Source organism: Choloepus didactylus, chromosome 11, assembly GCF_015220235.1.
Source record: "Choloepus didactylus isolate mChoDid1 chromosome 11, mChoDid1.pri, whole genome shotgun sequence".
NCBI lineage: Eukaryota > Metazoa > Chordata > Mammalia > Pilosa > Megalonychidae > Choloepus > Choloepus didactylus.
Window position 1 is genome coordinate 32,212,181 of NC_051317.1, and position 20,942 is coordinate 32,233,122.

The 20,942-nt window shown below is 41.1% G+C and overlaps 2 protein-coding genes across 11 annotated transcripts in view; one reads left to right on the forward strand and one right to left on the reverse strand.

The window, feature by feature from the left end:
• Window positions 1–10,175: 10,175 nt before the first annotated feature.
• FASTKD3 (FAST kinase domains 3) lies at window positions 10,176–20,024 on the reverse strand. Of its 7 annotated transcripts, none has more exons than XM_037799009.1 (7): window positions 19,885–20,019; window positions 17,598–19,068; window positions 16,882–16,967; window positions 14,491–14,665; window positions 12,217–12,286; window positions 11,774–11,888; window positions 10,176–10,591 (listed from the first exon to the last, which is right to left on the reverse strand). In XM_037799009.1, the coding sequence occupies exons 2-7, from the start codon at window positions 19,033–19,035 to the stop codon at window positions 10,493–10,495; spliced, it is 1,983 nt and encodes a 660-aa protein (XP_037654937.1). In that variant the 5' UTR covers window positions 19,036–19,068; window positions 19,885–20,019; the 3' UTR covers window positions 10,176–10,492. The 7 variants fall into 7 exon arrangements, with proteins under 7 accessions (XP_037654937.1, XP_037654938.1, XP_037654942.1 ...); XM_037799010.1 differs by having other exon boundaries at window positions 19,812–20,019; XM_037799014.1 differs by having other exon boundaries at window positions 18,303–19,068; window positions 19,885–20,017.
• Window positions 20,025–20,153: 129 nt separating this feature from the next.
• The window catches only part of MTRR (5-methyltetrahydrofolate-homocysteine methyltransferase reductase), a 44,119-nt gene continuing 43,330 nt past the window's right edge, over window positions 20,154–20,942 (forward strand). For all 4 annotated transcript variants that reach the window (XM_037799005.1, XM_037799007.1, XM_037799006.1 and 1 more), the window contains exon 1: window positions 20,154–20,198. The gene's annotated coding sequence lies outside the window, so the exon portion shown is untranslated. The remainder of the gene's footprint in view (window positions 20,199–20,942) is intronic.

Genomic DNA, 20,942 nt, shown 5'->3' on the forward strand with positions numbered 1-20,942 from the left:
CATGCTCAAGTGGACCCATCAACCTTATGGGACCACTTGGAGAGTTTGTCCCTGGAGCTTAGAGATGTAGTTCTACCTCTTTTACACATGACCTGAAGGAAAAGTCTCTCATCCTTTCCTCATGGGCAGAGATCCTCATGAAAGCATCCGCAAATGCTTGTTTTATTTTTCTCTCTCTCTGTCTCTTAGAAAAAAATGTTCTTATAACCTCTAACTATCTCAATGACCTCTCTAACCTCTTTTATAAGAGGACCTGGGAGGTCACTAAGTGTCACAGCTCGCCTTGCAAAGATGATCTAGTATCATACTTGGGAATGTGGAAGTAGCAAATTCAGCCTCATCCGAAACTAAAATCATTTCATTTAAAAAATAAAACCTTTAATACGTGTTATCTTAGTGCGACTCTGCAGCTTGAATTTCAGGAGGTGACATTTTGTTTTGCACTAGACTGGGAGCTCTGGAGGACAGGCCTACATCTTTGTCACCACTGATGGCTCAGGTCTGGCCTTCAGTGGGTACTTGACAAATATTGATGGTTAAATATACAGATACCATTGTCTTAGCTTGGGCTCTCTCTAAAAGCCGAGTCTGAGATGAGGGTGCATGTGCTCTTGGTTCATTTGGGAGGTAAGTCCAGGCAGCAGGAGTGAGGAGCCAGAGGAAGTCTGTCCTAGTTTGCTAATGCTGCAGAATGCAAAACACCAGAGATGGATAGGCTTTTATAAAACAGGGGTTTATTTCACTACACAGTTACAGTCTTAAGGCCACAAAGCGTCCAAGGTAACACCTCAGCAATCGGGTACCTTCACCAGAGGATGGCCAATGGTGTCCGGAAAACGTCTGCTAGCTAGGAAGGCAGCTGGCGTCTGCTCCAAAGTTCTGGCCTCAAAATGGCTTTCTCCCAGGACGCTCCTCTCTAGCAAGCTTGCTCCTCTTCAAAACATCACTCACAGCTGCACTCCGTGAGTTCCCTCTCTCTGAGTCAGCTCATTTATATGGCTCCACTGATCAAGGCCCACCCCGAATGGGTGGGGCCACGCCTCCATGGGAACATCTCATCAAAATCATCACCCACAGCTGGGTGGGGCACAGTCCAAGCAAATCTAACCAGCACCAAAACATCTGCCCCACACAAGACCACAAAGATAATGGCATTTGGGGGACACAATACATTCAAACCGGCACAAAGTCTTTTTCAGGTTGCACCGTCAAGGTTACGTGGAGGGCAACCGAAGCTTAACCCTGCCCAGAGCTTTCCAAAGAGTGAAGAGAGTGTCTCAGAATTGTCTGCCAGAGGAGCAACTCAGAAGAGCATTTCTCTCTCATCTCTTGCTGCCATTCTTCCTTGGATGAGGTTTGTCCCCAGATCATTCATGTACGGCCCCTGTGGAGTGCCGTGCACACTCCCCACTAACCTCTCCTTCATGTCAGGGAAGTCCTGGGAAGATAACGAAAGTCACGGGGCATCTACTGAGGCAAGATGTTACTTTCATGAGATAAGTCTCAGCTCCACGGAGAATCCACACCCGGGGGTGTCAGACAGGAGGCCCAGAGGATGCAGACAGGGTATTGGAGATTGAAGAAGCAACAGGTAAGAGAAACTTTGCTGGCTTCAATTATGAAGAGGTTTTACTCTCTCTTTCAAAAATCCTTTGCTACATGAACCTATTATGTATTCCAGGTGCATGAGTGCAATGCAAGGTCAAAGAATCTAATTTGTTTAAGCCCCCCATGTCTGCAACATCTACTGGCAAAGTTTCTATGTCAAGGAAAGGGAAAGAAAAACAGAATGAAAAATCCCACTCCCAAATAAGGGAATTAATAGTACAAGAGTGCAAATGAGTGTGGCTTAAGTGTGCAGAGGGCAAGCCTTAATGTATCAAATGACATCATGTTATGAGAGGCACACCTTCCAACCCCATCCCTGCTCCACTGGAACAGCCTTCTGCTGGTGCTTGGAGCTTCATTCTGTGTCCCACCAGGCACTGCTCTGGCACAGACTGCACACAAATGCAGCACTGCTGAGCCCATCTACCCAGGCTCAGAGATGGGAGCAAACACGTTGGAGGGGCAGCCACCAGCTGAAGGAACTTGGGAAGCTCACTAGAGCTTAGGAGGTGCGTATCCAAACTGCAGCCAGGATCCTGGGCCATTTCTCCTGACACTTGGGGCAGAACATAAGCCTGGAAAGACTCACTGGAAATTACTTGTTCTCTTATTTTGAGGAGGAGGAGGAGAAACCAATGAGGACAGCCATTGTGTCATCTGAACCATGGCTTCAGCTCATCTTGCAGGTACATGCAGGATGTTTGTCATGAGTTCTCATGAACCCATGGGCTTCCTTTGAATTTGTTTGAAAGCTGAGATGTTGTGAGGTTAAGTGACTTGGTTTGGGTACCACAGGCAGGTGCTCCTTACACGGGGGAGGGACACTGGTCTCAGGGAGAGAGCTTTCTCCTTGGGACTCTCAGGCCAGTCACTCACTAGGCCACAGCCTCAACCACACAGCGCTTTAGCCATCAATTCTCAGCAGCTGAGAAACACAGCAACATCCATACTTTCTTTTTCACTCACCTTGGAAACTTTTTTTCACTGAGGTGGACAGCAGGGGGGAAATAGCCTGCGAATACATTAAAAGAATACATTTTTTAAAAAGTCTTCTGTTAAAAACGCAAAGGTTTTTTAAACTAGGCTCGTGTCTCCATTTTTAATTTGAATATTTTTGCAATTAATTTGTTTTAAATTCCACTGTAAACTCCATAAGTGACCCCAAAACATAACTGAACTTTGATTCGCAGGATTTAAAATATTTTCAAATTGGGCCAAATATCAGTCTCCGTGTGGTAGGTTTTACGATGGTTCAGGGATAGGCAAAGACATACACTTCTGTAACTGGTTAGACTGAAGACTGCTTATCTGTGTGTCCCTGTAAACTTAAAGGGTATTATAAACTTAAGGGTTATGAAATAGTGCTCCTGTAAGCCCAAATAACCTGTCTGCACTGGTTTCCAAATCCCCTGTCAGCATCATTTAACAATAAGAATAACAGCATTGACGTGGCTCCCAGAACAGGGAAGCCCAAGCCCTAAAGCCAGCTTACCTCGGTCATGGACACGGGGAGCGATCCGTGGTGGGATTAAACAAGCCTCATTTAACGCCTCTTCCCTGGTCAAAAGACATAACTATTGTCAGTAGATTTGGAAACCAATCGTCAGGTTTTTCCTGAAGGCCAATCTGTTCAGTGGATGGCAGTCATGGTTAGTCACTTTTAAACATCAAACTTAAGAAGCAAGACATAAATGTCAATTTAATTTTGGTTTGTTCACTTTGTTGATTTTGAAATAAAAGTGGACCCAATTTTATCTGATGCCTAAATGAGAAATCCCAAAGGATGACAATCCTAGCAATGAGCATCAGTACCTCAGGAAGCAGGGATTCTTAGGGAAATGACTGACCCCGGGTCTCATGGGAGCCCGGTACTGCTGTTCTGCCAACAACACTTCAGAAACCAACATGGTGAGGCCAAGAGGACAAAGATGCTAGTCTGAACGGTCTCTTGCTGGTCTTTAATGGTGCAATTTAAGTTTCAAAAAAAGGACTGCAGTGGATTGAAGCACATCAAATATATAAAAACTGATGAGTTCATAAGCATTCTAAAACAAAACAAACTGACTGGACCCCTAATTCTTTATTTTAAAAACTGATACATGGAAAGAAGCATTTATCTTGCTTTTTCTGTATAAACTTTATTTCAGTGAAAACAAATAACTGATGGTAGAAATTTCTTATTTATAGACAAATATGAGTTAATGTAGAAGGAATGATAGAACTACTAATACTTTTTGTAACTCCTAATAAAATAATAGATCCAGGCAGCAATCACAGTATTAGAACAGATCCTAAAACCATTAGGTGAGACTTTGAAGGGTGTGCTGATCAAATTAATGTGTCAACATGGTTAGGTTATGGTGTCTGGTTGTTTAGTCAAGCAAGCACTGGCCTGATCGTTAGCGTGAGGGTATTTCATGGATGGGTTTGTATCTACAGCCGGTTGATCACGTAAGCAGTTGATTGCATCTACACTCAACAAAGGAGCTTGCCCTCAGCAATGTGGGGAGTCTCCTCATGCAGTCAGCTGGAGGTCTTTAAAGCCAGAACTGAGGATTTCAGAAATCAGGAAGAATTACTGCCTCTACTTCACCCAGCTTCCCCTGGCTAATAAGGAATTTCCAGACTTCAGAGTCACCTTTATCAGTGTTTCCAGCTTTCAACCTACCCTATGGAATTTGGTCTTCCCAGCCCCCAAAGTCACATGAGCCAATTATATAATAAGCCTGTAGTAAACATATATAAATAATATCAATTAACAAAATGATATAAATAATATATATAACATAAATAAGATCATATTTATAATATTACCAATAAATATAAATAATATAATAAATACAAATTTATATATATAGTTGGTATTTTTTCCTCTGGACTCATACAATGGGGAACTATATAATGGATGCATCAGGCTGATAATATGGGAATCCACTGATCAATCTTAATTATCATCAATAAGAGAGAACAATCAGGTATTATGGTATGAGGTAAAGGAAATACACAGCACCACCTCTTAAGTATCCTCAACCAAAAAATTCAACCTGAATCTGAGCAAGTTTCTGGATCTAATTTTTGACTTGATAGGACAAAGAGAAATAGAGGGACAAATTAAATAACACCAAACCAAAAATGTGGGACACTCTACAGAGCAATGGATCCAATTCTGCCAATCAATTGATGATGTGAAAACTAGGTGAGGGGGGAAATTATAGAATAAGAAACCGTTGGGCAGTGACTCCGTCTAGAAAGATCTTGCAAAAATTCTGTTGGCTTTGCATGAAGCACACAGGGGTCAAAGCTGTCAGACAACAGAACTTTCCAGAAAACCTTTCTGGATAACTCCATTTCCAATCTTGGCTTGTACTGAAATGGCAGCTGGGTTCCATGTTTGGTAACATCCTCACGTTGGGCTGTAGCTTCTGGGGATCCACCCCCTGGAAGCCTGGAATTTTCCAAACCATCAGATTTCTGGTTTCTTTGAATCCAAGAGCTCAGTTCTAAGTTTATCTCTGTCCTGTTGCATTTTACTATAAGCTGCAAGGAGGAGCCAGGCTACTTCTTCTATATTTTGCTTGGCGATCTCATCAGCTAAATATTCCAGGTTGTCGCTTTCAAATTCTGCCTTACATCCAACAACAGGATTCAATTTTGCCAAATTCTCTGCCACTTTAAAACGAGGATTGCCTTCCTTCCAGTGTGCAAAAACATTCATCATTTCTGCTCAAGTCCTCATCAGAAGTATCTTTAGAGTCCATATTTCCACAAACAGTCTCTTCAAAGCAGTTTAGGCCTTTTCTATCACGCTCCTCACAACTAAGAAACTAAAAGAAATATGTGGACAAATCAACAGATAAAATTTTTTTTTTTGAGATAGCATAGGAAATTTAGAATATAGACTGGGTATTAGATGATTATAAGGAATTATTAACTTTGTCAGTTGTAATAATGGCAGGATGGTTAGATGAAAAGAAGAAAAAGTTTATTGTTTATGGATAAATAGTGAAGTGTTCAGGATAAAAATCTTGGATTTCTCTAGAATTATTCCAGTAAGAAAACAAAAAAAGAAATTAGAAGAAAAAGAAAATAGATGAAACATGATTGGAAAAACTGGGGAATGGTTCGTGCTGAATGAAATGACACATGGGTCCCATTATGTTTTTCTTTCTACTGCTATGCATGTTCAAAATTTTCCACAATAAAAGTTAGGAAGAGTAGAGTTACTAAGAGAGAGTGTTTCTTGCAAACACTAGAACCCAAAATATCATCATTTCAACCCACATATAATGCACACTTGATGCCAGGGACTGTGGGAGGTAATGGAGGGAGAGATACTTCTTTGTTTTTCTGACATGGGATTATAAGTATATTAAGGCAAATTTCATATGATAAAGCCCCAAATAACATTAGGAACAAACCTGTAGTTCAGCAAAATTAGGTTTATTAACTGGTGCAGCACATTAGGGGAACCAAGAGGCATCTTACCAAAGGAATAGACAGGTTATGACAGGGTTTGAGGAAAGGGTGAGTTTAGGTAACAATTTCATGAAGCTCGGTTGGATAGACTCAAAGCAAATCAAGGTTTTGTGTAAACGGGTCCATATTAGGCCTGGCTTGACAAAGTGTCTCAGAATATCCACAAAGGTAAGATAAATGTGGAAGGTTGCGTCCCAAAACCCCTTTATTTGAAGCTCTGCACTGGGGCTGGAAATTGAGACTCCTCTGGGTCAAAATGGCCCGTGTGGCTCAGATCTTCTAGGCAATAGTGGAATGTTCCATCTTAGGATAAGATTTTCAGACAGCAAAGTTCAAACACCAGAGACTTTAGAGAACATAGTTCTCAGCACTGTTTCCTTGATGCTAATTAACAAAAGCAGTAACCACACGTTCCTGGTAGTATTAACCAGCAAGTCAGTCTGCGTTCTCCTATTTGTCCTTACATGCTTGTATCAATAAAGTTTAACTGGAAATGCAAACTGGCACCTGTATCAGTAACAATAGCACCCAGCGCTTACTGAGTGCTCACCATTTGCCAGGCGCTGGGCTAGTGATTTACATGACATGTTTCAGCACTAGCCTTCTCTATGTGGGCTACAGATGGATCTGGGTGTATTTGCCGTTTGGGGAACTCTCAGACTTCAGAGTCCCCTGCCCAGGTCATCACTACTGAGCCAAGATTTCCTCTCTGGATCTGTGCACGGAGTCTTGAAGTAGTATAGCTTTCTTGTAAGGAACTGACTGCTCTTTTTTTTCCCCCAGGACTCTCAAATATGCTGATTTCTGGTCCTCTTCTTTCTTCCACCTAACAAATACTCACCAAGTTCCCATATGCACCCAGCCATGCTAAGGAAGGCAGGCCCCTTGTCCCTGTGGAACTAACATTCCAGCAGGCACCTCTAAGCCCAGCAGCCACCAGCGTCCAGGCCTGGCCCAGACAAAGTGCATTCCTTACCTGGGGGGAGGTAAGCAAATGTCCTGAACTTTGCTGCCCCCCACTGATAGACCCAGGGAAGGGCATCATTGCTTCAGAGGTTATGCTGGCAAGTAAAGCAATTCTTTTCATCCAACTTCCTTTCTCTGCTTTAATTTTGAAGACTAACACAGCAAGATTATGCTGTATTCAAAAATATATTCAGATGTATGCTACCAAGAACTATCAGACTGGCTATGTAACTGCAACAGGCACAGTATCATCATTTTTATTTTCTCCTAGACTTCCAACGGGAAAACCAGGAAAATGTTTTGAAAGCCTGTTAACAATTCATAGGAAAGTAACCATACAGTCTTCAGGTTCTTTGTTATGAGACAACTACCATGTGGTGAAAGTTAAAACAGTTGAATCTTGGTTTTGCCCTGTCACACAATTGCAGGGTTGCTGGGCAAAGTACATTACGAAAGGCAGATGGCCCCAATGGTACCATCAATTTTGCTTGTATAGGTAAAAACACTAAAATTTAGTAGCATGAGGATACAGTTCATAAGTGCTAGGAGTTTGGAATTTGATAGAGCTTGTCAAATTCATCTCAACTGTAGTGGGTAAGAGTGAAGCCAGCAATCCTCTATTTAGTAGCTTAAATTATTCTAACATGCAGGCTTGCAGGATGAAAATGTTTTAACCAGTTAGTTAGATCCAGCCTCGTTGCTCAACTCCCCTGCATGCTTTGCACTGTGTGCTTCAGCCATGGCGATGCCGGAGATGCTCCCAACCTACACAGACACCCTCAGCTCTTCCTTCCAAGACTCAGCTCAGGAATCTCTCAAGAGGACTTCTCTCACTCGCTGGGCAGGTCTGAAGTCTCCTCAATCTGCACTCCTGAGGAGGCTAGCACAAGCCTCCAGAATACCCCCGGCCCGTCACTGTAAGGTCAGTCACTTACCTATTTATCCCACTTAACTGCTAGCGCAAGGGTAGGGCTCTTTGCAATTTACCTCTGGAGTGCCAGCATGTAGCACACTGCCCGCATACATGGTTTGTTAATGAATGTTTGATGAATGTATGAAGTGGGTAGGGGAGAGGCCAAATGAGGCAAGGGCGCCAGAGGATGTAACTAAAAGTACAGAGGGAGGTGCACCTGACTCTGATGAAAGCCATGACAGATGGGGATCCGAGGTAAGGAGATGGGGTGGAGGAAGACTATTGAGGGTTGTACATTTTCTTCATAGTGTTTACAGCAGACCAACACTACCAAGTTGCATGGTGATTTAGATAAGTCTCTCCCCTCTTTAAACTACACATTCAGGGTTTAGTTTCAGACCCAAGGATGAGCTCAGTAACGGGGATAGGTAAATAGCTCAGTAAGGATGGACTAGAGGAGTCAGGGGCAGTGAAGGGATTGAGATCACAGAAGGCAGGTCATGACTCTGGATTTGTCCATGGCAGCAAAGAAGAACTGGGAAAGGGGTTTCTGAGGCATAGCATGATCCAGAACGATCTTAAGCCAAAACCAAGAATACGTTTTAAGCAGTATAAGAATTGTGAAGCAGCGTCAGATAATTCCAAAGGTTTCAGAGATGTGGGAATCCTTTTAAGCCTGACCCCCAAGTGAGCAGCAAGATCACCTGGGTATATGAACACATCAGAATCTATTGCATCTGTCTCCTGTCCAATCTGTTTGTTTCCTTTTGTCTCTTTCCTTTTCTGCAAAGAAGCATAAAATTTAAAAGTCAACTTAGAAGCTCTAGAGTTCACAGTTTCAATTTCATATTCTAAAGACAAACACACCTATAAAGGTACAGCATGATGGGGTGATGTGTTGGTTAATTTCACATGTCAACTTTGTTGGGTTTTGGTGTCCAGCTGTTTGGTCAAGCAAACACTGGCCTGTTACTGTGGGGATATTTTGTAGATGGATTTGAACCATTAGTCAGTTGATTCCATCTAATCAACAAAGTTTGCCTTCAGCAGTGAGGGGACTCTCATCATCCAATCAGTTGGAGGCCTTAAAAGCCAAAACTGAGGATTTCAGCACTCAGAATTTCTATCTCTACTTCACCAGCTTCTCTTGAGGATCATCATCACCTCCATCAGTTCCCAACTTGTGGCTTCTGCTGGGGAATTCAATGTCACCTTCATTGCAGCTTGCCATATGAAGTTAGGACTTGCCAATCCCCAGGGTCGAGTGAGACAACTCTTATAAGAAATCTCTTCGTATTTACACATGTATCTAAATCCTGTTGGTTGTTTTTCCAGAGAACGCTAATGCAGGTAGAAATTCAGACAGTAATACCAACTAACACGTACTGTGCTTACGTTGTGCTGGGCACTTTTCTAAGTGTTTTGTATGTATTAGCTCATTTCATTCTTATTTAGGATTACACATTCAGCAAGTGGTGAAGCTGCACTCAATTCGTGAACCTAGATTCTTGGCCACCCTCTGTACTGATTCTCAGGACCAGATTCAAATCTCCTCTCCAGCACTGGTGGTATGGAGTGCACAGGCCACCTCTCCTCTCCGAGGACACTGCCTAAGTCAGAAGCCCCTGAGAATCACACAAGCATTGTGTTCAAGTGCTTGGCACAGGGCTCGGTAAAGAGTAGGAAAAACAGAACTAGCTGGTGGTAGAACCCCAGTTTCCTAACTCCACAGCTCTTACTAGTCACACATTCCTTATTTTCCTCCTCACTGAATTCTTAACCTGAGCCTAATGGGACAATGTAGCACCTGGGCATTGCTAAATACAATGTAATTCACTCATGATTTAAAATTTAGAAAATATTCCCTCCAGTCAAGCCCCGACACACACACACACTTGCACACATGCACACACAACTCAACCTAATTAAGTTGCCTTTTCACTTCTTTGTATCTTTATTTAAAAAAAAAAGCTTCTGACCTAATCTTTTATTTTAAGACTATTTCTGCATATTTCTGTAATTATAAATGTTACAATCCAAAATGATGCCATCTGTTTCTCCACTGCTCCTTCTCACCACACATTACTTCCACTACCAAAATAATCAGGAAATGGGAGATATTTCTTCCTTATATTTGTTAGAAGAGGAAATGAAGGTCTCTAAAAAAGCATACTATTTACATTTAGCGGATACTGTAACTATTACAAGATGATAGGTTTAAAAATAATATTTATTCATTATATTCCTTTATTGTACTTAATCAATTGTTTGATATATAAAAATAAGTATCTATGATACTAGTATTAAAATTAATTTAAAATCAACCAGTGATACTTGGTATACAGAGTATAAGGAAAACCACAGATCCTTCTGTATCTCTGTAAGATGTGTACAACCCTTTTCAGATCACCAAATAGTCCACAATTCTGCAAAATGGCTAATTCACAAATTAAATTCTTTTTTATATTGTGTCCCACAAAAATGCAACTTCTTCCACAGTCTGAGTTCTGAAGTCAGTATTCCTTCTTGTTACCGTTGAACCTCATCGTTTTGAGAAAATAATTTTCTTTGTAAATATTCCACTAACTCAGGTCTTGATTTTAGCATCTCAACCTCATGATAGGGAATCTGTTAGGAGAGGAGGAAAAAAAAAAAAAACCCAAAAACTGGCCATCATAAACTTTCACAATTGAAATTATCATGTTTTTTTAACTTGTTTGTCTCTAACAACCTGCTCCCCTGCCCTGCCCCTCCCACCCCCACAACAAGAACAGTAAGGGCAGAGGTCATGCCTATCTCATTCGCTATGTACTCCCAGAGCCCAGAATAGTGCCTGGCACAAAACAGGGCTCAATAAATATTTGTTGGATGAATAAAAGGGATATTTAAAGAAGAATCAAACATGATCCCTGCCCTCAAGGACACAATAAATACAAGTAGTAAGCAACAATGCAAAGCAGAATGTGCTAAGAAAATCAGTGCTCTGGCATTCAGAGGGAGTCTACATTTAGATTACGGTGAAAGGACTAGACCCAAGCAGGGTGTTGCTGAATGGACAGAATCTAGACATGGAAAGAAACAATCTGGTGGTGCACCTGGGCAAGGGAGCAAGGCAGGAGAGAACGGAGTGGGTTTGGGGGGTGGAGGGGGGAGACCACCCAGCTTGGAGCAAGGGGGCTGGGTGGCAGGCTGTGGGCCTGCAGGGGGTGGCTGCCAGGAGACCATGGGGGGTCTTGGATGTTAGTGTAAAGGAGCTTCTACTTTATCCTGTAAGCAGTAAAGAAACAGTTTCTGAGCACATGCTGACAAGATTAACCTGGGGTGTTTAAAACAGACTGGAAAAGAGTAAGCCAAAGAGGAAGCCAAAGAGCAGACTAGGACTGATACCTTGGAGATTTAGGGAAACTCTCATTTACATTCTCTAGGTGCTTGTCCTAATACCTTATTAAGTAACTTACAAAGGAAAAATGAGGTCTTAGGCATTAGGTGTGAAACCGATTTTAGTGGGTCAGGTTGCCCATTCATCAGGGGGAAATTAAAACAGAACAGATATTCCAATAATTAGCAATTGTAAAAGCAGAGTTAAGCACAGATTATAGAGAATATAGGTATGCTCTGCTTTTGGAAAACTGAAGGTCCTGAAATTCTATATTTCAAAATACAAATCAAGAGATTTATAAAAACATCAAGTATCCTGAAAAGCCTAATTAAAGTTGGTACTTAAATTAGAGACATAAGATTCTTGGTCCACAAGTCTGAATTAGGAATTGCTTTTTGGGGAAAAAAAAAAAAACAGAGATGGAACCATACCTGGACAACTTGATAACCAAGCAACCGGAGGTGCCTTTGTTTAACAGCTTCTTTTCCTAGTAAGTTTTTGCTGTTAAAGCAAAATCTTTTGGGGCCATCAATGCACAGTGCTATTCTGAAAAATTAAAGATGAGAAATAAACTTATTTTTTAAACAATTAAAAATATTAACAGAATTTTAGAAGTCAAAGTTCACTTGGGATTTGGCTATTCCTAATGGCCAATCTTTTCAAATAAATCATGAATGTGTTACTCTCACCTGTTGAAAAAGTACTGTTTTATTAATGATGATGCTTCTAAAAGATTACAAGGAATTTCCAAAAATCATAAGCTGAAAAGTAGTTTTAATTTCCAGAATATCTTTTTTTTTTACCTTTTTAAGAAAAAGATTATTGCCTATTCATCTCAAATCCTGTAACATAAAAACCACCACAGTTTCTTTACCTTTTGTGTACATCTTCATTAACTGTAAGTGGTAATACAAATCCTTCTTCATCTAATTTAATTTCAACATCTGGTGAGAGAAGAAAGGAAAGAATCTTTCTGTGATACCCTCACAAACACTCTCTTCCTTCATTTCCTTTATTTACTGTTTTGATTTCTTCCAAAATGTATTTATCAATAGGACTGAAGGCTGCAAAGTAATGACCACAGCCAACGATGGTGAGAATTTTGATTCAGCCAGCCTGACGTTAAGGAGGCCTGGCTACACTAAAATAAGGGGTTCTCAGGTTATTGGGGTGCAGCACAAACCACACACACTTTCTCTTTCTCCTTACAACTGGCGGTACTCCTTCAATCCAGACAGTGAAGAAAATCCTTTAAATTCAGAAAATTAGACTCCTAAGCAACTCAAACTGCTCATCACTTCCTGTGCCTCCCCAAACAGGTAAAGCACCCCACAACCCCAACGAGTGGTCCAGGGGCATGGACAGAGTTTCCCTCCCCTTCCCTCTGGTGTATGCCAGTCTGTCTGTAAGAAGGGCCCCTCAAAGGAGGAGAGGTAGAAAATGGGACCATTTGTAGCCTATCAAACACGGCCCTCTTTAAGATGATGTTTTTTGAATTGTATGAGGAAGGACTTGGACTCAATAGTCAGCGCTGTCCAACAAAAACTTCTCTGATGATGGAAATATTTATATCTGTGCTAATATGCTAGCTAACAGCTACATGCGGCTTCTGAGCACTTGACATGTGGCAGTGCAACAAAGGACCTGAATTATGAATTTAATTTTAATTAATTTAAGTATCTGTATGTACTAGTGGCTACTGTGCTGGACAGCACAGGCCTGGATTATAAGAGCAGCTAAGCCATGAGCACTTTTGTTATTACTTTATTTAGTCCTTACAATATTCTTTTTAATCTGAGAAGTTTGTTTTAACACACCTGAATAATCAACTTTCCCCACAGTAATCCAAGCAAACATTTTATCATTATTACCCTTGGAATTATTAAACAGAATTCCAGGAATGTAAGAAAGTCTGACTTGGAAATATTATATAGGAAAAGGCTGAATTAACAAATACATTACATCCTTTTAGGTTTTATTCTTATAAGTATTCACAAACATTTAGTTGTCTGATAGCAGCACTGCTGGTGTTGGTGTTTTTTTTTTCTTCCAGAGAGAACGCAGAATGGCAGTATTATCTTTGGAACAAATTAAGAGGATAACAAATAAAAGAATAACTCCTACATATATTTTCCAAGGGCAACAAAGATAAGTAATAATTATGGAAAAATATGCTTCAGGATTTATTTTGTTTTTTAAATTAAAATATAATGCATGTCACTATTATTGGTTCTGGGAAAAACAAATCTGAGGTTTGTGTTTTCTCCTTCAACCATTAGTGGTATTAAAAGTAAACTTGGGTTGCACTCAACAATGTTTGCATATTCTGGGTTATTATCAAAAGACTCACTGAATATTTTGTATCAAAGTTTTATAACTAAAACAGGTTCTCTGATGATTTATCATGCTAATATAGTACATTTGAAGGAGTAACAAATTGCATAACATAAACATACAATATAGGAGGACATAAATAATACAGTTTGAACCTGGATATTTCCCTTAGAATAATTCCTTCCATAAATAAGACTTTATATTTTATATATAGACTCATAACTGGTCTTGGATCATGGAGAAAGTTAAGGATGTAAATTAAAAAAAACAGACCACATTTTTTTGTAGTCTATTGTCACCCTACACCACAAAAGGCATTCTCCAAGCGAATGCTCAGGACCAATTAAGACGTTTTTGAATAAACAAATTTATCAAGGCTTAGAACATAAATCACAGAACTACGTGCAGCAGCAATAATCTTTTCAAAATGACTGAAACAAGCTATTAAATATGAAAACATATCAAAAGGACAATTAAGGATCATTTTCAAAACTATATCTAGAAATACAGGAAAGTATGTCTTGTCCACATAATAAAGTTTAATAAATATTCTTTCTGAATCCTATAAAGTATGAAAGTCTCCTTACTCTCATTTTACAGATGAGGAATCAAGCAGAAAAAGGTTAGATGCACTGCCCAAAGACGTCTGCTAATATGTGCGAAGCTACATTCAAATAGTCCACAGCTGAATGCTTGACTGCTGTTCTAAACTGCCTTCAGAGGAGGAAATATTCCATTTTGTATTCTATGGCTATTATAGCTCCCCAAGAGTATAAAACCACTGAGGTTCAGTAAACAACTCCCTACTACTTACCTATTGTATAACAATAGGGCGTTAACACTTTGGAAGCAAAGTACAATCTTGCTCCTAAAAGGTCAATCAATCCAATCATCACAGATTTATAAAGGTGAAAATCCACAGGGGTCTCCAGGGAACAGCATGGAGTTAGAAATGATTTCACTTGATATTTAGGAAGAAGTTTTGGACCCTAAAAATCATTACGTACAAACATGCGAGAGAGAGAGAAATAAGATACAAAACCAGAGAATAAACTGAAAGTAGTGAGTTACCTCTCTACTTTTGTTTGATACAAAATTACTTTATAGGCATGATTTTTTTTCTAGAACTTAGGAAAGATATCTTTCTTAAAACAGCAGTACAAAATATCCTTGGTATAGTTCAAGTTTAATAGTTCAAAATATCTTTAAAATGTGTTTTAAAAATAGTCACTGTAAAAAGAAAAAGAAATATTAAAACAATGCTATCATAGTTCCAGAAACATCTCTGGAACTCTTAAGGACATTCAACTACATTTTGTAACCCAGGAAAAAATGATAAACTTATTCAGTAAGGAAAGGATAGCTATGGAATAAGTGGTGCTGGCAAATTAGTTACCTATTTGGAAAAGAACAGTCAAATTCCTACCAAACATCAGACCCCAGGCACACCTCACTTTACTGTGCTTCACAGACACTGTGTTTTTTACAAACTGAACGTCTGTGGCAACCCTGCATGGAGCAAGTCTATTGGCGCCATTTTTCCAACAGTGTGTGCTTATTTCGTGTGTCACATTTTAATTGGTATGTGCATTGTTTTTCAAGAAATAATGTTATTGCACACTTAAAAGACTACAATACAGTGTAAACATAACCTGATAGACATTGGGAAACCAAAAGATTCGTGGGACTCGCTTTATTGCGATATTTGCTTCATTGTGGTGGTCTGGAACCGAACCCACAAAACCTCAAGTTATACCTGTATAATAAATCCAAGGTGGATTAAAGATCTAAATATAATAAAAAAAGTATTAGAAAAATTAGTAAAATATTTGTACTGATTTCAGAACGGTGAAATAATCTTAAGCATGATGGGAAAGTCAAGAGTCATTAAAATATGGACAGAGTTTCTCACACAAAACTTAAAAACACAACCCAATAGAAATATGAGTTAGGGTGTAGGAAGGCAATTCCCAGGAAATATAAATGGCCAATAAACATTTGACAATATGCTCAACTTCATTACTGCTCACTAAATACGTGATAAGATACCCTTTTCCATTGAATTGAGTGACAAAACTGAAAGGGACTAACAATGCCGTGCAGTGGAAGAGAGGGAGACCCAGTCCCCTGTATTCACTGCTGGGGAAATGTGGGCATCTACACCCGTTAGAGTCACCATCTACCAACAGTTGATCCAGTAATCCCACTTTTGGGTTCCAGTCTGCAGATTAAAAGAACACAGGCCCCAGTATGAAAGATGTGCAAGGATGTTTATGACAGTACTGCCAATAGAGACAAAGCCTGGAAAGAACCTGAAAGTCTATCAACTGAGGAATGGGAGGATAAATACAATAAAATGCCGTGCTACTTTTAAAAAGAGTGTATTTGATCTATATGCATTGGTCTGGAGGAATGCTATGACATACTGGGCATAAAGGCAAATTGTAGTGTAATTTAAATAGTGTCCTCCAACAAAGAGAAAAATTGGTTTATATATTTGTGTACACTTGGTATAGAAAGCACAGTTAAAACTTTTTTACTTAGGGATGGGAGGTGGTTAAAGCTAATCAATATTAATATTTATCTTTACATGACTTGGTATTGTTATGTCTTTCCATTTCTTTACCTTATTCCAAGAATGAGATACTCTTAAAAGTGATTTTGAGTCAAGAAGGAGGACAAAACAGGGGATGACCAAGTGTGGTGAAGCTACTTCTGATCACACAAAAAAGGCATGTGGTATAGGTTATGAGAGTGAATCTTTATAGTACTTGTAGGGAAGCAAAGACTCTACCTTAACTAAACTCTATCAGAAACAAGTGAATTTTCTGGCTTGGCTTAAAAATGCACTCAGAAAAAGGATTTGTAGTATTCAGAGATTCACACATTTATTGCCATTTTGCGTGCTGAAGTCCTTTAAAACCCTCTGAGTGAATCTAGGAATATGAAGACTCATATGCTTCAACACTTGTTGAAACCCTCTAGAAATCTCATACAGCAGGAAATTGGTCCTACAGGACAAAAGACAGAAATGGGGTCAACTTATCAAAGAAAAGCTTAGCTGGTAGTGACTAAATCCAAGTAAATGAAAGTTTTCCCTTTTAATAAGGTTACTGAGATAGGTCAAGAGTAGGGACCTTTCAGGAGGGGCAAAAGAAAACAGTTTGCTCTCAGAGAAATCAGGCCATGCAGTTTGTATTTTCACCTTATAGAAAGGACATTCCAGGACTGAGGTCAAGTACAGTTGTGTCAGTTGTGCCAGATTCAACCTGTCCAGATATGTTTCTTCACCTGAAATTAATAACATCCCAGTCAGTTACGTTTGAATTTTGGTAAATGTAATAAGAAAACATCATGAACTCACAAATTTAGTTCATTCACCCCAGAAGTACAAGGGATTTTTAAGCACCAGTAGGAAATGAACTTGTTAGAATTATACCCTCTAGCTTGCCACCAATGACATCTCATTTTGACTTCTAAGAACCCAGGCTCTTAACTACACAATATAACTTACAAAACCTTAGGGAGATTAGTGGGGATCTCTTTAACTATGGAGATCCAGAAATCTGACATATTTAAGTCAAGAACAACACCATCCTCTCAAAAAACAGATTAGAGATACTTTGATTCTCTAGCACATTATTGTGGTATCACCACCACGATGACCGTATCTCCACAAGAACACAACTCCTCACCTAGCGCAGCAGAAACTTTACCCAAATCTGCTTTCCTCCCTCTAAATGTCCTAGCATTCTTAACCCTGGACTTACAGAAACATGTGCCACTTCAGACCTCTTCTATGGATCATTAGGTAAGAGAAACAAAGGCACAGCACTGCTCAGTGTTAAAGGTACACAGACTTGAAAGCATCACAAGTTTAAATGTTCATGTTTCCACTCTCAGAAGTTATAACCAACTAACCTTGCAGCTGTTGAAGAAAATAAGGGCTAAATATTTTTGCCATAAAGTTGACTGGATGGCGTTCAATAAGCAAACATGAATGGAGAAGTTTCAGTAGTATTTTGGGTGGAAAATGATTGAAATCTGTGAATAGTGTATTTTCTAGCTTTCTAAATAAAGCAGAGGCATTTGGGGGTAAATAATTGAGTTTCCCAAATGGTTCGATTAATTCAGAAATCTGACTAGGTGAAAACTTTTCTGATTGGCAAACAAAAATTTCTGCTGCTGCATCCAAGATGGGTTTTGAAAGAATCAGTCTTCTACTGCAGTACTCCATGATTTTGCTGACAATTTCAGGATTCAGAGAAGGACAAAGTGCAGACACATGTTGCTCCAGGGCTTTTGTAAAAAATCTGTCAGTGTGTCCAAAATATATGAAAGCCTCTAAGACTTTCTTCAGCTCTTCATTGGTGAAATTAGGGATATGCCTAACAGCGTATTTACCCAATTTTATAATCAGAGGAAGAGCTCGAGTTTGATCAAGTGCCACTAGGGCATTGAGCATTTGGCTAATCAATTTAGGACTCAGATTGGAAACAACTGACAGAGAGTAGTTGTTCACCTGATTTAAAAATGTCTGGAGCTGTTCCACTTTTCCAGGACATGCTTGAAACATTCTATAAAGGGCCACAATATCCTCTGGGGTAAATTTTTCCAAATTTTCACCTTGCAGTTGGCACAGGATCACTTCTAGTGTCGTACAACCTGGACCTTGCAGTTTAATCAGACTTTCTCCAAGAATACAGAGATTGTGGACTTCTAGGCCACCCTTTCTGAGACGACTTTGGCATTCTGCCACCAGGCTCACTAACAAGCCACTCTGAGGATCCACATGCAACAGACTCAGAGCTTGCAAAGCAGTCACTATATCAGTATTTGACAGACGTGAAGGTTCCTGTTCAAATCGAAAGCATAAAGCCTTGAAGATGTTATTTTCTAGTATTTCTTTTGGCAACCTGCTGTTGCCATCTTTTTTTTCCATCTCACAAATCCACTGCAGAGCTCTTGCTGCCACAGCATCAGGCAGAGTGGCCAGTGTGCTTATAAAACCTAACACTTCTGCTGATGAAGTGAAGCTGCTTAGTCTCCTGTAAAATCTCTCTTCATCAACGTTTTCAGTATTTTCTCCCTGCCTGTCCCAATCATGTACTTGAGAAAACATGGGTTCACCAACTGGATGAAGGTCATTTCCATTTTCCGAATGGAACTTTTTACAACAGGAATGATGGAACCTGACCCTGAAAGGTGATGACTGTTGTGAAAAGAGCAAAGGACATAGATGCGCCTTGGCTGCCTTGTGAACATGATTCACAGGTTGATTTTTCAGAGCAGCCACAGCTCCATGTATTCGAAAATCAGGCAAATGACAAAGGTTCCTCCTCAAGGTGATTAAAGCCATGTCACTGGAGTCACAACTCCTCTTGATCTATACCTAAATAAAAAAAAAAAAAGTGTCCAATAAATTTGGAACATGACTCATCCAACATCATCAATTTTTATTAAATTAAAGTGGAGAAGCAAAAACAAGATGTTTACAAATTTCCTGCTAAAACGTAATCACAAGATCAGGGCCTAGAAAAGTGGCTGGCAGCTAACCATGCCAGTAGGTATTTACCAGACACTGGTAAAAGTTCTTTATGTGTATTAGCGCAGTTAATCCTCTCAACACAACGAACTAAGTACTTTTATCCTCATTTTAGACAGATGAGAAAAGTGAAACAGATAAGTTATTTTCCACAGTTTACACAACTAGTTAAGTGGTAGCTGAGATTCAAACTCATATAGCCTAGCTCTTAACCACGCTCCATATTTATATTTCATATATCTATATTGAAAGAAGGAACTCGCGTTTGGATAAAAGTAAATTTACTCAAGGGCAAAGGGTAAAGTTGTAAAATTTCAGATACGTCATAGAAAGGGTTAAAAACGCGCTTAACGTGCCCTAAGGTGTAGGTTTCCCCTCAGAATTGGGATTCCGCAAGGACTAAGGAAGGAAGAAAAGCAAAGTTCTAGCTTGGCAAATGGAGGTTAAGTAGAATGAAGAGAGCAAAGGGGCAAAGAGGAGGAAGAGGTGGCGCCCGTCTAGACCTAAACGCCCCACCGGGGGATTCGGAGAGACGAGTCTGCAGGACACGGGAAGGGGAGCCCCGGCGCTCCGGGAACCGCGCTCCTTACTGCGGCCGGCCAGCACTGCGCAGGTGCTTCTGCGACGCGGAGGGACCACATACGCCGCGGCGGGAAAGCCAACCTGTAAGCCTGCGTGCTCAGCGACCGAGCTCGGCCGGCTCCGGGAATCGCAACGCCAGGAGACCCGCGATGCCCCCAAGCGACATCCTTTACTCCGCCCAGCAGCCTTTGGCAGACTCCGGACGCGGAAGCTGTAGAGACCCCGCCGCCACTTCCGGTGCGCCGTGATTGGCCCCAGCTCCAGACCGAGTTTCCTATTGGTCACTGCGCCTACCTTCCCATTGGTCACGGGCGCCGAGCATGCGCGCCTCTCCGTGCGCGCAAGCCTGCCGAGTCCGACCGTTCTTCGAAAACCTGGGGCTGGTACCTGTGCAGGTGAGTCTCGCAGGGGTGAAGACTCCGCGCAGGTGAGAGCCCTTCGGCGGCCACCCCGCTGCTGCTGACTGGGAGGCGGTCCGGGGTCAAGTTTCCGCGGCTTCGGGCTCTGAGGGTCGCTCTGGCCGCGTCTCCCCCTGCCAGTGGCCCACCTGCGCTCGGCAGAGCTGAATAATATAAAGGCAGTACATCTTCAGGGCTTCTGAGAATTGTCTGAGTAGTGATGACAGCCGGAGCCGAGGCCACTGGCCGTCGTCGGCGCAGGCAACCAGGGGCAGGTCGGGGAGGGGCGCGCTCTGGAAACTCACCACCGGAGCGAATCCTGTTCCGCCGCTTCTCGACCTGCTGTGGGCCTGCAGTGCTGCGGTTGCAGTTGATTTGTCTGGGGGGGGGAGGTGGCGGCCGGTTGCTAAATTTTAGGCTCTTAGGATTGCTTGGAGGGTATTGGCGGCGGGGGCTCTTTCCCGGAGGTGAGGGCGAGGCGGGGGACTGGGCCCGGTTTTTAGCGTAGGCGTGCGAAGTATGGAGGGCGGTGAGAAAGGAACAGGCGGGACACGGTTCTTTTAGGGTGAAGAAGCCAAGAGAGTTTATTAGGGGAGAGTACAAGCTTATATCGGGCGTTTAGAGGGCGGGGTAGCTGTAGAGGTTAAAGGCTTGCATTGGTTCTGAGAGGGTGCGGAGGTTGATTGAAAAGGGGCGAGAGTTGTTCCGGTAACGGTGTTTGGCAACAATGTATGCGCACTG